Consider the following 16,471-nt stretch of genomic DNA (forward strand, 5'->3'; position numbering starts at 1 on the left):
CAACAGATGTCTTATTAGCACTGATACCGTTGGCTCTGCTGTAATTGGCACTCATGCCATCTTTCCCCCATTTAAGATCCCTGTCATGTGGTTTGCCCTGGAACAGTCCCCGCCCTCACTCTATCCTGCCTCAACCCTCCCCTTGGCCCACAGTTTCCAATTATATTGATACTGCATTTGATTCCCAAATGTGACAGCACAGTTCAGTTTTTGGATCCAAATTGATGTCTGAACATTTTGTGGGCCACTTCAGCTTGCTTTCATAAGCGGTCTGGCTTCTGTTAATCTCCTCTGCAGAGAGGGACGTGCGGAAATTGTGAATAAGAGAACCACATCCTGGAACATGTCTTCACATATCTGCGTAGCAGGAATAGAGACCCTCTACTGCAAATCCAGATGCAGGCTCGTGTTTTCATCTGGGGTCCAGGGGTTTCGTACAGTTAATATCACATTTGTTATTCCAGAACAGGATCCTCAGAGCCTCATCCCCAGAGGTCTAAGAAGTCTGGCATAGATGAACACTAGGAGTCATCAGGCAAAGGCCATGCTTGTCAATTGCTGAGAGACCTGTCACTCAGACCTCCCCTGCTCAGCATACTTTGTGATCAGATGCACAGGTCTTCCCAGGGCCAACCAGGGCTGGGTACAGGCTTCTGTGAAAAGGCGTTAATGGGACCTGTGGTGAAATCTGATTAACTAACTTAAGCTACATAACAAACTACCCCAAAGCTTGGTGGTCTAAAACAAGAGAGACATCTTTAGCTTTTGTTCTCTTTTTAGTTGGGCCAGCTGCATTTCTGGGTGGTTCTCATGGTTTCTGTTGGGGATCCCTCATATGTCTATGGTCAGCTATGGGCTGGCTAGCTTTCAGCTACCACGAATCAGTCCTAGACACAGAGGGACATGCTTGCTCAGTGTAATCCCAGAACAAGGCAAATTTAAGTTGGGCCTGTAACCTAGTTAGGACAGTGGTGCATAAATTCAATGAGATTGTTCTCATTCATCTTCAGGCTCCATGACTGACTGATGCCCAGCCCATGCCCAGTGACATCATCATAGTTCAGAGAGCTCTGGGGAGTACTTTGCAGAATCTTAGTGGGATCTAGATGACGGAACAATGAAAATCAGTCCTTGTCTTAGTTAGGGTTTTACTGCTGTGAGTAGACACCATGACCAAGGCAAGTCTTATAAAGGACAACATTTAATCAGGGCTGGCTTACAGGGTCAGAGGGTCAGTCATCAAGACAGGAGCATGGCAGCATCAAGGCAGGCATGGTGCAGGCAGAGCTGAGAGCTCTACATTTTCATCTGAATGCTGCTAGCTGAATTCTGGCTTCCAGACAGCTAGGATGAGGTTCTTACTCACAGTGCCACACCTACTCCCAAAAGGCCAAACGTTCTAATAGTGCCACTCCCTGGGTCAAGCATATACAAACCATCACAGTCCCTAAAGATCCAGAGTGACTTTCTCCAGCTAGAAGGTCTACTCCATCAGGAGGTGGTTTCCCACTAGTAGCAATATCCAAATGGTATGAGAGTTTATAACTAGCCCAGGTTCTGCTTTAAAGGGTCATAAGGTGACAGACAGCAGGGTGCCAAAAGTACCTGGACCACCATCCCCAAAGAATGGCAGCTGACAGGCTGGGCCACCGAGACCTACTTCAAACATCCTGTCATAGCATGTTGAGTCCATGTTCTACCTCACCTCTAGGGTGCTGGGACACCACCTGGAGAGACTAAACACAGGGATGCTTTACTACACTCCTCCTTTGCCACCACCAGTGGGGTGTCAGCTCGTGCCATGCTGACACTGCTCAGAGGAGGCAGAAAGGAGACTAAGATTAGGGATCCCATCCCGTGTTCCTCAGAGTGTGAAATGGCTAGGACTGGGACCGAGGCTGTGATTCCCATGGTCCCATGCACCCAAATGCACCTGGGAACCTCAGGGTGAATGTTAGGGGTATAGATTGCCTTCTGCAGGCTTCTGTATTGACAAAGGCTTTCCCCCACAGTGGTTCTTGATGAGAGAGACAGCCCTTGCTTGTCCAAACTTGTTATTCATGGTAGAAACATGGATGCATACAACTTACTCAGGGTGGACCAGAGATTAAATACCTTTTGCAGGAAGGAATGTCCAGGAAGAGAAGCTTATTGGCTAAACCCTCCTGGCCCATCTAGATACCTCCTTAGCATGGAGAATTCTGGGCTCTATGCTATGTGAGCAAGTGCCCCCTGAACAGGAACAGGGTCAGGAGCAGATTCAAATGCCTACTGTTCTCGATGATGAGAACTGCTGGGGTCCTTGATCTGCTCGATCTTACCAGTTCCCTGGTTCCAGTTTCCCCACAACAGTACTCTGTCTCCCCACTAAAGTGCAGCACAGGGATGTAGGGCCCAGCTCTCCTGTCTCCAGAAGCTCTTCCGGCACTAGCTTCTGTCCTCAGTTTGGCTACAGCCTTTCCTTCCATCTCACCAAGTACCCTGAGTCCCTGTTCTCCAGCCTTGGCCTTCTCTCTGCCCCACTTACGTGCGTCCACTTGGTCCTTGCTCACTTTTAACACTGTCATCTGGAACTTGCCTCAACTCTAAACTCTGTTCCCAATTCCCTTGTCTCAACGATCTCCTTGCTTGATCTAACCTAGCCTAGGCTCCCTCGGTATGTGCTCATCAACATCTCAGACAGAGACTAGCTACAGAGAATTAGGGATATGTTTGTAAACATATATCTGGGAAATAACTGAATGTTCACTACAGTTGTAAAACATCCTTTGGTGGGCATGGGGGATTGGGCTATGTGCTTCTGGTGTGAGCCGGCTGATGCAAATGACACAGCCTGTGTGGAGCAAGCCCTTGAGCAGTTAGTCCAGGCTGTACACTTCTCCTAGCAGGAGTGAATATGTCAGTCTTGTCTCTGATCAGGGTCCTGGGAGCAAGGGTCCTAAATTCTCTTAAGCTCTAATGTAGAGAGTTGGTCCGGTACTGCTATATATTGGCCCCCAAGATCTGGTTGCCCCGCACCCCTCTGATGATACCCTCACATATAACACCTTTTGTTGTGTAAACCTTGGTCCCCAAGCTTTCCCTGATTGGTCCATAAAGATGCCTACAGCCTGGGCTGGGTAGAAGAGAGGGGGCGGAGTGAAGTTCCTGGGCTTGGAGTCTCAGGCAGGGACCATGAGGCAGAGAGGAAGAAGAAGGAGAAGGACAGATAGATAGACCATGAGCGCTCATGACCTGAGGAGTGGTTAGTTGGAGTGGGTGAAACATAACAAGCGGTATCTCCGGGTTAACAGGGACACACGGCACAGAAGGCTGATATCTGCCTAGCTCTTGTGCTTTAAGGCTTATTATTATAAATATAAAGGTTTTGTGTCTTTTATTTGGGAACTTTATGGTCTAAGTGAGGTTAAAAAAATTATAATATTACCACAACACTCTAATGTTCTATGGGAATGAACTTTGGATATCTAAATTCTCAGTGGCCTGAGGGATGGAGGCCTGAGGGGGCTCGGGAAGAGCTGTCATTTGACTCAGACCTCAGGAAGTAAGCAGGTCCTTGGTGCTTGTGAAGTCTCTTGCCACAGTAAAAAGCAGGCAATGTCCCTTCATAAATCTCTTTGCCGGGCGACAGCTGTTTGTTTGTATTAAAGTGGGAATATGATAACAGGGCTATAAGTAGCTCTTTGCTTAGCTGTGCAAGGTAGGGCATCGGAGCAACTGAACCAGATCCCAGGAGAGAGAAGCTAAGGCTCCTGCCTACCTAGGGAGAGGGCTGGCTGGTCTGCAGAACCCATAGCCTGGTGTGGGCAATTGGACTGAGCGAGCAGCTGGAGACTACTACCCTGACCTTCCCGAGGTGAGTAATGTGACCTGGGCTCCACTTTCTGCTAGTGCACACCCAACTGCTAGGGGCTGATGGCCAGAGGTCATGCAGGCAGGACACAGACCTCTCTCTCATCTGAACTGGCCTCTCTGCTCCTGCTTGAGAGAGAAAAACACCTTGCAGGCATAGGGGCTGTGCCAGCTGAGACGGCCCGGAACAAGATTCTGTGGGGGTGTCCTTGGCCCAGGCCTTTCATCCTGAGAGACACTGGGGGAAAATCCTTGTCTCTTTCCAAATCTTAGTGCTTCACAGATAAAAGGAAGCAGTGGAGAAGATGACCTTCCTATTTTCCCAGAATTCCATCTGTATCAGGAGAAACCCTATGCATTGTAGCACATCAAGGAAAAAGAGAATTTTTTTTAAAAATAGGAAAATGTAATTGATCTATTAAGATATCCACAAAGCCCAGTAGGTTACAAACAGTGCTCTCCCAGGGCAGGTGGGGCTGGGAAACCTCCCTGTGCCTCTGTCCTATCATGGATGGAGTTGTTCCCACGTAGCTTCTTCATCTCTGTTCTGCAGTTCCCTTCTTCCCCACGCCTGCACAGCCTGGACTCACAGTCTGGGGCTGCAGCAGCCTCCTCTACCTGACCTACCCATGTGAGGCCCTGCACAGCTGTTCTCTTCCACACTTCTTGTCCCCGTGCATACCCTTGGCTCCTGTGTAAGTTCTATTGCCCATCATTGAGACAGAATACCCATCAGAAGCAGCTGAATTTATCTTGGTGTCAGGAATACCAGTCCATCATAATTGTGAGACATGGCAGTGGTAGCCTGGCACAGCGTATTCACATCTTGGTGGGTCAGAAAGCAGAAAGATGGATCTGTAACTTATATGAGCATCCAACATCCAGAAGTAGCCACATTGCGGGACTGGCCCAAGTTACTAGCTCAGGATTATTTTAACATAAATTGCTTGGGGAAGAATTTCTGACAGCATCTACTTTCTTCTCATCAGGCCTAAACTTTTCACAGTCAAACATTTTCCTCTGCCAGTGCATGAGTTAGTTGGCTATGCTTTATTGCAAAGGTGACCTGCTTCTAGTGTACTGACTGTGTCTAAAGTTCAGCTTTTCTGTTGGGGAGAAAAACTTCCTTTTATCGAGTGATTTGCCTGGAGGTTCCAAAGAGACCCACTGTTAAAAACCAGTCCACCGTTCATTAAATGTCTGATTGCACGAGTGTCATGTGAGTGAGCTCATCATAGCCAGATGGGCTAGGCATTGTTGTGATGCCCATTCAGAAGTGACAAAACTGAGCAGGAGATGTCAACTTTCCAGAGTCTGCACACCAAGTGAGCACTGGAATTGGTATTTGTACGGAAAGACTCTGGCCCTAGAATCTCCTTGATAAGGGAACCTACTGCCTTCCTAGTGGGTCTATTCTGAAAGATAAAAGGACGAGCCCTCGTACACATGTGCTACCTGTCAGGGTCGAGGGCTGGCCAGCGTGTGCCATGTCCAGGTTAGACAAGCTGGCATGCAAAGGAAGAAGCTGATCTGCCACGATTAATGTACATAGTGGGACATCATGTACATAGTGGGACATCACAGAGCTGATGATTATGTGCACGGATTTCTTCCTTGTGGCTTGTAGTTTTATAGCAGGCAACGAGTGGCTGTCACTCACTGGGTGACTCCACCCCAAACTCAGTGACACCAAGACTTTGAGGCAGGTTGCTAGCCTGCATTGGTAGATCAGGAAGCAGATGGACCTCCAGGTGGAAGGTCCCACCCATAGGCAATCTACTTCCTGGGCAGTGGCTCAGGCTTGTGCAGCCAAAATGCCCTTAGTTCAGTGAGTGTGGCCCATTTTCCTCCCCAAGATTCCCTTGTCTGAATATACCAGCTGTCTACACTCTGGGATGGAACACAGGTGCCTTAGCCAGGAGCCCGGTGCAGTTAGCAGGAGCTGATGTCCAATACCCGGTGTCCCACTAGAGGCTCTCCTAAGATAGAGTAGCCACAGATAATGTCCAAGGCAGACAACTGAAGCTGTGGCCAACTTGAATGTCCTGACCTGCTTGACAACCAGCTTCCTTATTCCATGCCAACAATGGGCACTTAGCTTCATGGAACAACCTGTGTGTGCCAGAGAGTGATGTACCCAGCTGGGTAATGTGAGTGATGTGCCAGAGAGTGATGTACCCAGCTGGGTAATGTGAGTGGTGGGATTTTTTTGTTTGGTTGTTTGGTTTGTTTTTTGGTTGGTTCGTTGGTTGGTTAGTTGAGGTTTTTGGTTTGGTTGGTTTTATTTTTTTATTTTTTTCCCCTGTGACATAGCATGTCAATAAATTCTGCCTTAGGATGACCCCATAGAAGCATATATTCCCTGTGGGCAACTATCTTATGTTTGATTGAGACACACTGGAGAAAGACCTCCGGTGCTCAAGCCCTGAGAAGAAAGAGGCACAGGGGAGGACCAAAGAGTCCTCCCTGAGAAGAAAGAGGCACAAGGGAGGACCAAAGAGTCCTCCCAGAGAAGAAAGGGACACAGGGGAGGACCAAAGAGTCCTCCCTGAGAACAAAGGGGCACAGGGGAGGACCAAAGAGTCCTCCCTGGAATTCTAGTTCGATGACCTTTGGCCACATTCTGACCCTAGCGAGCCTCTGGCCCTTCACTTGCTAAAGAGCAATAATGGTTCTGACCACACAGATCTGCTACAAAGATTACACTTGAACCAAGCACAGAATTAGGACCATGTGAGCCCTCAGCAAGTAATAACTACTCATGAAGAGTCACCTTACTTCACTGACAGTTCTAAGATAAAAACCTCTGGTCCTGAGGTGCCTGGGGATTTTAGCTCTCAGGAGAACGGAAGCAAGAGGAGGTCCTCTTTGTTTCCAGCCTGAATGCGTTGGTTTCTAGACCTGAGACTTTACAAGGGAAGCGCATGCTTGTGTGTGCTGATTACTTTGAGCTGTCTGCCCACTTGGCACAACCAAGAATGACCTGGAAATCAGTTATCTATACCAGTTTGGCCTGTTGGCATGCCTGTGTGGGGCTGTTAGAGTTTGGGGTATTTTGGTTTGGTTTGGTTTTGGTTTGTTGAAACAGGGTTTCTCTGTGTAGCCCTGACTGTCCTGGAGCACTCTCTGTAGTCCAGGCTGGCCTCGAACTCAAGAGATCCGCCTGCCTCTGCCTCCCAAGTGCTGGGATTAAAGGCGTGCATGCGCCACCACCTAAGGCTTTGTTTTGATGTTTGAGGTGGGAAGACCACCCTGAATGTGAGCAGTGCCTTTCCCTAGACATCCGGCTCTGATCAATGGAAGACAGGAGGAGAAAGGCTGAGGGGAACGCAGCCAGTACCCTCATGTTTCGTCCCTCTGTTCTCTGTGGGATGTGACTTGCCTTCACGGATGGAGATGAGCCTGGAATCATAAACCAAATCAATTCTTTCTTCTCCTAAGCTGCTTTGGTCAGGGTTGTTTATCCCAGCAACAGAAAAGAAACAAAAACACTGTGTCAAGGCCCTGGCTGCTGCCTAGTAGTGGGTACAGGTCCAGATTCAAAGCTGGAGCTTGTTTCTTAGGAGCAACTGAGAGATGACCACGGGAAGATATAGGAAGAAGACTGAAATCTTCACGGCAGAGAAAGGCGTTCCAAGGCACCAGTACCGAGAGAGGGTGACTCACCACAATGTACACCTAAATCCACAGCATTCCCCGCATTAGCCTCGGCCAGCGTTCCCTGCTCTGGGAGGGTTTCTCTCTCCATGGCTCGGGGGCCTTCAATCCGCTCACACTTGGCAAAATCTTGAACACGCACACCTTTTGTATGAGCTGTAGAGCTGCGGGGGTGGGGGGGAGGGGGCAGTGAAAGGAAGTGACATCATGGAAATGTACGGAACTGCGCATGCCCACCTTCCAGGGTCCAGAGTCCCCCAGAGTGGGCTAGTTTCACATTTCTCCCCTTCAGGAACTGCTCCCCACTCCTTCCTTCCCAGTACCCAGCTTTCACTGTGCTTTGTGCTTGTTGAAGAGACTCCATTCTTCATCCACAACTGTTCATACAAGACCTTTGCTCAATAGGGTTTTTCTCTACCCTAGAAAAATTCCCCTGTGATTTAAGGGTGCAGAGGCAAGAATTCGTGTTTCTCATTTTTCTGATCCTTGACCTTTGGTGCTGATAAGCACAAAAGAAATGGTCTTCAATCCTTTTCCCAACCATGCTAAAATTCTTCCCTATCCCCAAACTATGTATTACACAGAATCCTAAGATGTGAAACACAACTTTAAAAAAAAATTTATAGGTAGGCATGACGGTGTACACCTTTGGTCCCAGTGTTTGGGAGGTGAACACAGAAGAACTAGGAGTTCAAAAGACCAGCCTGAGCTACATGGCCACGTTGGACTACAGATCTCAAAAAGCCAAAATAATCATGAAATTCAGATAATGTAAATTTGAGTATTTAATTTTAAATGGGTGATTCGGTGACATTCTGTGCACACACTGTTCCAGGGCAGGGCTGGGGGGCTGGGGGGTCTCACTGGTGGAGTGTTACCTCTCATTCTACAACACTTTTTTTCACATCAAGTATACTCTTGCAACACTCAGCTGTTATTTTTCCCCTAGCTCCTGTAAACCATGACTTCGCTTTCTGTCCCTGCGGGTTTGTCAATTCTGGGACTTCTCTGCACGCAGAGTGAGTGGAATCATGCCACGTGTGGCCCACTGTGTCTATTAGCCTTCACTTCTCAATGCTTTTGACACTTAGCAAAGTTGTATCATGAACCAATGTTTCCTTTTTATGGCTGAATAATATTTCATTAAGCAGCTTGAAAAAAAGATGTGGTTATCTGGCCATCTGCCCACTCCCACACACTTCTGCTCTATTTAAATGCAAAGTAGGGTACTGAGCTCTGTGGCCACCAACTTTCCCCTGGAGGGGCCTTAAACACCTCCAGGGGGTGTGCAGGAGTCTCCCTTGTATCCAGGGATCCTTGGACAAAGCACTGACTTGTTTCCCGGAGTGGCTTTGTCTAGTCACAGGGTTGGGGCTCTCTGTGCAGGGGCTTTCATTTACTGGAGAGTCAAAAGTGAAGGGATTGTGGGAGTAGGAGACCGTGGGCAGGAGACTGTTTGGCTGGGTGCCTGTGGCTCTGTCAGGTCTGCTGGTCTCCTCCACCCCAGAGGGCAGGCAGCCTGCCTATCAGCAAATCTAGTCATGCAGTGCTTTTTTTATGACTTCACTAGTTGAAACTCAAACCACGCCTGGATAAGTTCATTCTGTACACACCAACGGGTGCCAGACTGCCGCGTCATCTGGTTTCCACGAGTTTTCTTTGTCTTTCCATAGTATCTGCAGTGGAATTTCCCCAGGTGTACACAAGAAGCTCCGTGAACATGTGACCTCTTTCTAGAAAGAGATCTGTTCCCTGATCGCATGCACAAAAGCAAGCAATGCTAAGTGTGACCAATCAGAGAGCAGGAGCGGAGATGGTTAGAATAAGCCTGTCCTGAAAGGAGCCTCTGCTGATGTCACCCCTGGGACAAATGCTTGGTGTAAAGGCCCTGGGAGTGACCAGCTGGGAGGTGCAGATTCCCAGGCAGGAAGGCTTCCGACAAACTCAGCCGCAGCCCAGGTATGAAGACAGCACAGGGAGGGGAACAGCTGTTTGTCCAAGTGGAACAGGGCTTGGCTTAGACCTCACGGGTTTTTGAGTGGATACGGAGAAAGTCCAGTTGTTCAAAAGCAAACTTTCCGTGGGCCTTCAAAGTGCAGACTATCCCTGCAGGTAAGTGGGGACAGGTAGGGGGAGCCTACCTTTGTAGCCTGGGGCAGCTGAAAGAAGCCAGTCCTGAAGTCCCCAGAGGAGGGTTCCAATGTGCGTCTACAGCCTTCTCTTTGCTGCCTCAGTCATACTATGCCAGAAGGAGATTTGCCATTTGCTTTGGTTTGTTTTAAAAGCCAGTTCAGCACTTAGGAGGTGGGGGCAGGAGGATCGGGCTATCCTTAGCAACACAGTAAGTTTGAGGGTATGTAAAAATAGACAAACAAACAGGTTTTTGTAGTTTTTAAACAAAATGATTAATTTTATTTAGTAAATGAGTATCAAAAATTAATATTTCATCTTGGTGTTGAGATACATACCTTCAATTCCAGCATTTGAGAGGCAGAGGCAAGTTCAAGGCCAGCCTGGTCTACATAGGAGTTCTAGGACAGCCAGGGCTTTGTAGAGAAACCCTATCTCAAAAAAGATAAAAAGGAAAAGTTTACTATTACAATGAACCATATGAAATTTAATGTCATGTGTTTTAGCCTAGTATATATAAAGAAGTTAATAGTTGATTAGGGAATAATGATTCTAGCAACATTATTTACTTATAAAGAACCATCTTCAAAATGAAAATAAAAATTGAACTGAACAGATCAGTTTAAAATAAATGATTTTTTAGTCATTCTATAGCTTAGTATGATATATATGTATATATATATATGATTATTCAAAGCAAGTTATCTGAAATTATTGATTTCACATACTGATAATGATTTCAGTATCATTTAAGTGAGATATGAACATGATAATCAGTATCTTGATTTCAGTATAATGATGCTTTCAGATTGACACTGATAACGAGCAGGATTCTCTTGATTTAGGAGTTAGGAGAAAGTGACTTGAGCATGAGGCTGACATCAGTGCCATGTCATACATTTCCAAGAGTTTCATTTTCACAGTACCAGGGATCGAACCAAGGCCTTGAGTATTCTAGGCAAGGGCTCTTTCACTGAGCCACACCACTGGTCCCCAGACACATTTTAATTGGGTCTGCTCACAATACTTATATTCTATTGGTCAATGATTGTTCAGTATGCATAGTATATACTGGTTACTCCATGTTAGTTGAATGACTAAGCAAGCCAACAGGTTTTTTTTTTTAATTAGTTTCTATTTTTTGTTTGTGCACACACACACACACACACACACACACACACACACACACATGCACACTCACGCCTGAAGATCTACTCCTGCTATAGCTCATTCCCAGGAATGAGAGGACAGTGTTCAAGAATCCTCCTCACTACTTACTATCAAGGCTAAGAAGGTCCCTCTTGTTTTGGGGCTCCCACTCCAGGCTAGCTAGCCTGCCTGCTTCCTTCCAGTCTTCTACCTCTTACTACAGGATTGCTGGGATCACAAATGCACGCAACCCCAGCAGACTTTTTATATGGGTTCTGGGGCTTGAACTCTGGTCCTCCCCACTGCGTGTGTCTGGTGATCTCTAAGGCACCAGCTTTAAAATATGTCTGATCGTTTAAAGTTTCTATGGTTTGCTTTCTCCATAAAGAAAGAAAATGAGCATGCCAGGTTGCTCCCTGAAATCTAGCAAGTGATGTCAGGCGAGGGGTAGTGCCTCTCTGATAATTGTTTAGGGCACATTTTAGTTGGGAGGATTGTTACTATGTCACTGACTGCCCCTGGGCAGCTTCATATGGGAGCTTGTCCCTAGCCTGGCCCCCAGATCATCATTTCTGCCAGCAAGGAACCCACATACACAGAAGTGAAGGCGAGTCGATGAGACAAGTCTTCAGAGGGAAGAACGAGAAAACCACGTTGTTGGAGAAACGTAGGTTCACACCTCCTAATGTTTGACAGCAGGCTGCACTCTCACCAGCAGTGAGAAAGCAGCCACACTGAGTTTCCTAACTGAGTTGGAAACTTGGTGGAAAGAGAAAACCCTCCTGGGAGCGGTGTACCCCAGGCTACTTGGCATTTGCGGTTGGGGTGGAGGGAGTTGTCACTGGTTCGTGTATGTGCACATATGTGTGCACGCTGGCGCTAACTCAGCTTCAGGAACAAACTTGCCTTTCAGAAGCTGCAGCCAACCCTGGGCGGGGAGTGAAAACACCAGCCCGTATTGGGAAAGATGTCTGGGTGGCATGTTGCAAAAGAAAGCCCATCCAAAGTGATTTTCCATGATGTGGCTGAAGAGAGAATCATTCACTGCCTGACTCTGAGTTTGGGGAGATGAGCAGAAGAGAAAAACTTCGGCTCTCCTTCCCCCTTCCAGGTGTTTATGCCCTTTCGTTTTTTCCAGTCACTCTGACCAACATTCTGAGGGACGCTGGGCACCCTGAGTCACCATGGGCAACGAGAACAGCACCTCGGACCACCAGGTGGGTTCCGGAAGCTCTCTCCCACCTCCTGCCGAGGACGCTAGCCCCCCAACAGCTCTTCTCGAGCGAGAGGCAAGGGAGGACAAGTCCTGGGCCTGGATCCATGTGGCATATTTGTACCCGTGGGGCCATTCCTTCCTTACATTTTCAGAATTCCTTCAGTGCCTCGGTAGCCCTGTAGTCCTGAGCGCGCCCTTCTATCCTGTGCTTTTAAAATTGCTATAATGAGAACTGAGCACATTTCCTCCCGATTTCACCTACTCAGCAACTTCCACAGATTAGGCAAAGATTAAAACAATTTGCAAATGTATGAATGCAGAGCTGATTTAATGCAAACAGTTGTTTCAGACAAGGTTTCTACAGATGAAGAATGGACTTTTCACTTCCTTCTTGTAAGTCTGGGTTAATGATACACATCCAAGTTTTGACATTATTTGCTTTAAGTTTGAGGATATTAGCTTAGTGCCCTGGTTGGAAAAAAAAAAAAAGTCTAGGACACTTTCCTGTTGTCTCACATAATATGAAAATTTTGGATTAATGGTATGGGCCTCTTTGGTTGGAGAAGTTAGATTTAAGAAACAGCCTGAAGCTAGGGAATCCCTTAGTTGAAGTGTGTGCTCCCGGAGTGTGTGGACCAGAACTCAATCCTATAGAACCTAGAGGCAAACACTTTTAATCCCAGCACTGGGGAGGTGGAGGAGATAGGAGCATCCAGGGAAAGTTTTAGTTTCAGTGAGAGACCCTGTCTCAAAGAACAAGGTGGCCAGTACCTGAGGAATGACATCCAGGATTAAGAGTGTCCTACACACAAGTGAGCCCACACATGCATGCACACACATACACACACATGGGCACACTTAAAAAAATACATTTTACTTCCTTCTTTCCAATCAATTTGGGAAGATTTTTTTTTCCCCTCAGGCAGGAAAATAGTCAAAAAGAAAAAAAATAAAGTGGCAAAATCCAGCAACTTTAGGTGACAGGCCAGAAGCAATTAACAGTGGGTATGAGACAAGAGGGAGAGGTAAGGACTGTGGCAAATAGGTGGGTCTAGCCTAATGATTGCAGCTATCACCTGACTCCATCAGACTGTGGTCCTGGGCCAAAGTGGCCCAGTGCAGTAAGATTTTCCTATTTGTTCTAAAGAAGTTAGAAGCCTGTAATTTTCTACCAAGTCTTTAATGGCTTTTGGCATGTACTTTATTTATTGTCTGGGTGGAGGCATGAACATGCCATGGCACATGTGTGTAGGCCAAGGGACGACTTACAGCAGTCAGTTCTATCCTACCGCGTGGGTCCTGGAGACCAAACTCAGGCCGTCAAACTTGTCACTGAGCCGTCTTGTTGGCTCTTTATTTATTATTTTAGCTTTTTATTTTAAGATGGTGGCAAGTTTTAAAGAATACAAAGAGAGAGGGTGACAACTTGCAAAATTATTCTCCAGTTTTACCATGTAGGCATTGAGATGGCCAAGCTTGAGGAACCTGTCCATAGCCAGACTCTTCTTGCTGCCCTTTATAGCCACACCCACTCTGGCAACTGATAGTATTATACAGTTTTATCATCTAAAGAATATTATAGATATCGGGTTGGACAGTGTGTTATCTTTTAGAACTGGCAGAACTGTTTTTTTTTTTTTTTTCCAGCAGGCAGAACGCTCTCGCAACACACATAAGCTATTAGGTATTGTTTTCTGCCACCATGAAGTTGTATTCCATGCCACAAAGATGGCAATCCAGTTCTCAGGTCATCCCCTCTCCTCAAAGCATATTTGTTTTGTTTCTAGTTTTTGGCTATTTCAAATGAAGTTGCCATGTGCACTTGTGTTCAGGCATGCACTTGTGTGTGTATATGAGTGTATAAGTGTGAGTGTATGAGTGAGTGAGTGTATGTAAGAGTATATGTAGGTAAGTGTGTATAAGTGTGAGTGTGTGAGTGTAAGCATGTGTGAATGTGAGTATGTGTGTGAGAGTGTGTATGAGTATGTGTGTGTGTGTATGTGTGTGAGTGTGTGTGCTCATTTTCACTTCTCTGAGATAGATACCCAAGTGTTCCATTTCTGGCTCATACGATTGCATGTTTATTTCATAAAGATTTGTCCTAGTCATGGTGTTTCCCAGTCGCTGTACCTTCTTACCTTCCCACCAGTACACGATGAAAGATCAGTTTCCTGCATCTGAGAAGCATCTGTAGAGCTCTCTGGGACTGGAAGTTGGTCACTGGAGAAGTTATGCACGCTGCACAGGTCACCACTGGCTAGTCACTTAGCAACCATCTCAGATGTCAGACCAACCACACTGCACGCTTGTCTTCAAGCTGTCCTCTCACAGCAGCCCAAGGTGACATCACACAAGGTGGCATCACAGTGTTTGATGCCAATCATCCCGTAGACACTGTCATTTTATACCATCACACAGAGGGCACTCACAGTCCAATAAGATCCTTGAGGTCTGGAGAGAGGCAAAGAGCGCTTGCTGCTCTTTTAGAGGATGGGAGTTTAGTTCCCAGTGCCCATATCGAACATACAACCTCCTTGTTACTCCAGCTCCAGGGCATCTCAATGCTCTCTTCAATGGCCTCTCTTGGCACCTGCACCATAAGTGTACATAGAGACACACAGATGTACAGATACACATACACACAGATGCTCCCACACACAAGTAAAATTTTAAAAAGATCTTCGAAGGGGAAAAATAAGCCAGTTACTAGCTGAGTGGGGGTGGTATCCAGTTTTTATCCCAGCACTTTGGAGGCAAAAGTGGGTTCTCTGTGAGTTCAAGGACACTCGGGTCTACAGAGTGAGCTCTAGGATAGCTAAGGCTACACAGCGAAACCTGTCTCAAAAACAAACAAACAAACAAACAAAACAGAAACTAGTCATGACTTTTACTCTATAGTATACTGTTGTAATTGATATTTTTTATTAGTTACTATTGTTATTCTCTTACTTGACTACTTTGTAAGCAAAACTTCATCATAGGTCTATATGTATATCAAAGAGCAGAATCAGTGCAGGGTCCGTGTAACACATCATTTCTACCCACCTTTGAGGCAGCCACCAGGGTCTAGGAGTGTATCTCCTGTAGATAAAGGGAGGGAGAGGATCTTTCCCTTGCTGGTACAGCCTCACAGCAGGCAAGAGGCAGGGCTGGCTCTCCCACACTCTTTTGAATAGAAGTCCTCTTTTAGATGTTTCTTTTGCAAATATGTTCTCCCAATTTCTGGTTTATGTTCTCCTTTTCTTGAAGCTGAGGGATTGTTCTTTTGTTATTTTGACATTTATTGTTTTGGCCATGAGTGTTGATGCCCACTCAGGGGAAGCAGAACCCAGTCTGTAATGGGGGTCATCAGTCTGTGTTTTTCCAGGTGAGAAACAGTGGAATCCAGGACAATTGCTGTGGTTCCCAGTCTTCTGTGTTCCCAGGCACTGCTAGCATATGGCAGGGAGTTGGGAATGGGAGTCCAGGGGTCCATGCTTCCCCTCAGGGCATCCACATCACATACCAGGCAGGATGGGAAAGGGGATGCTGCATAGTGCAGAACTGAAGGGGCTGTGTGTGTGTGGGGGGTGGATATTTAGGCATACCTCTTTATAGATGAAGGCCTTCCCCACCCCTACTCGGTCTGTTTTATTTGATGGTAGATGTGAATGCATACACCTTACTCAGGGTGAACCAAGGAGTAAATACCTTTTGTAGGAAGAGACACCCAATAAGGAAAGCTCATTGGCTTCTATCTAGATACCTCACTAACAGAGAACTCCAGGTTTTTATGCAATGTGGCTGATGGCCATGGTCCTCAGTAGGGTGTCATGGTTATGTGTTCCAGAGCAGGTAGTTAGGCAGGGAGTTGACCCCATTCCTACCGTTCTTGATTCTGAGGTCATGGGGTTTGGGCTCACTCAAGCTTAACCAGTTATGACTGGTGACACAGTCCACTTGCCCCTGAATGAATTCCACATGTCTGTCACAAATTGGCTAGGTATATTTGTGTAGGTCTAGCCCAAGTTCTCTGTTCATTAGCATTGATTCTGTTTAATTAGATTAAAATATTATAAACTTCATTTTTTAAAAACCTTGCAAAATAAGTAAAAACATCACACCAGCATTAACCAGATCCAAAGTCTAGACACCTCAGTGAGCTTCTTTACAGTTAGAACAGGCATTCAGAATGAAGGCTAGGAGTGCTCTCTTGTCTATGGTGGTTATGGGTTAAGTTTTGAGGTCACATAGAGTCTTCACACTTCATTCTTATCAAAGAACATTCTCTTAGTTGCTCTAGGGTTGATGGTTTTCCCATATAAACACTAAGATAAACCTATGTCTACCACAGAATGGATTTTGGTAACAATTACATGAAAGAGTAGAACAAGAGGAAAAGAATTGACTTCCTTGACATGTGGAGTTTCCCACTCCATGAATCCATGGTGCGTTTCTGTTTATTTGGCCTTTTTTTTTTTTTTTTTT

General features: G+C 46.3%; 1 protein-coding gene across 1 annotated transcript in view; it reads left to right on the top strand.

The window, feature by feature from the left end:
• The window catches only part of Tacc2 (transforming acidic coiled-coil containing protein 2), a 208,097-nt gene that overhangs the window by 11,644 nt on the left and 179,982 nt on the right, over positions 1-16,471 (top strand). The window contains exon 2 of the mRNA XM_029535953.1: positions 11,927-12,005. Coding sequence (XP_029391813.1) covers positions 11,973-12,005 — 33 coding nt within the window. The 5' untranslated portion in view covers positions 11,927-11,972. The remainder of the gene's footprint in view (positions 1-11,926; positions 12,006-16,471) is intronic.

Source organism: Mus pahari, chromosome 1 (assembly GCF_900095145.1).
Source record: "Mus pahari chromosome 1, PAHARI_EIJ_v1.1, whole genome shotgun sequence".
Lineage (NCBI taxonomy): Eukaryota > Metazoa > Chordata > Mammalia > Rodentia > Muridae > Mus > Mus pahari.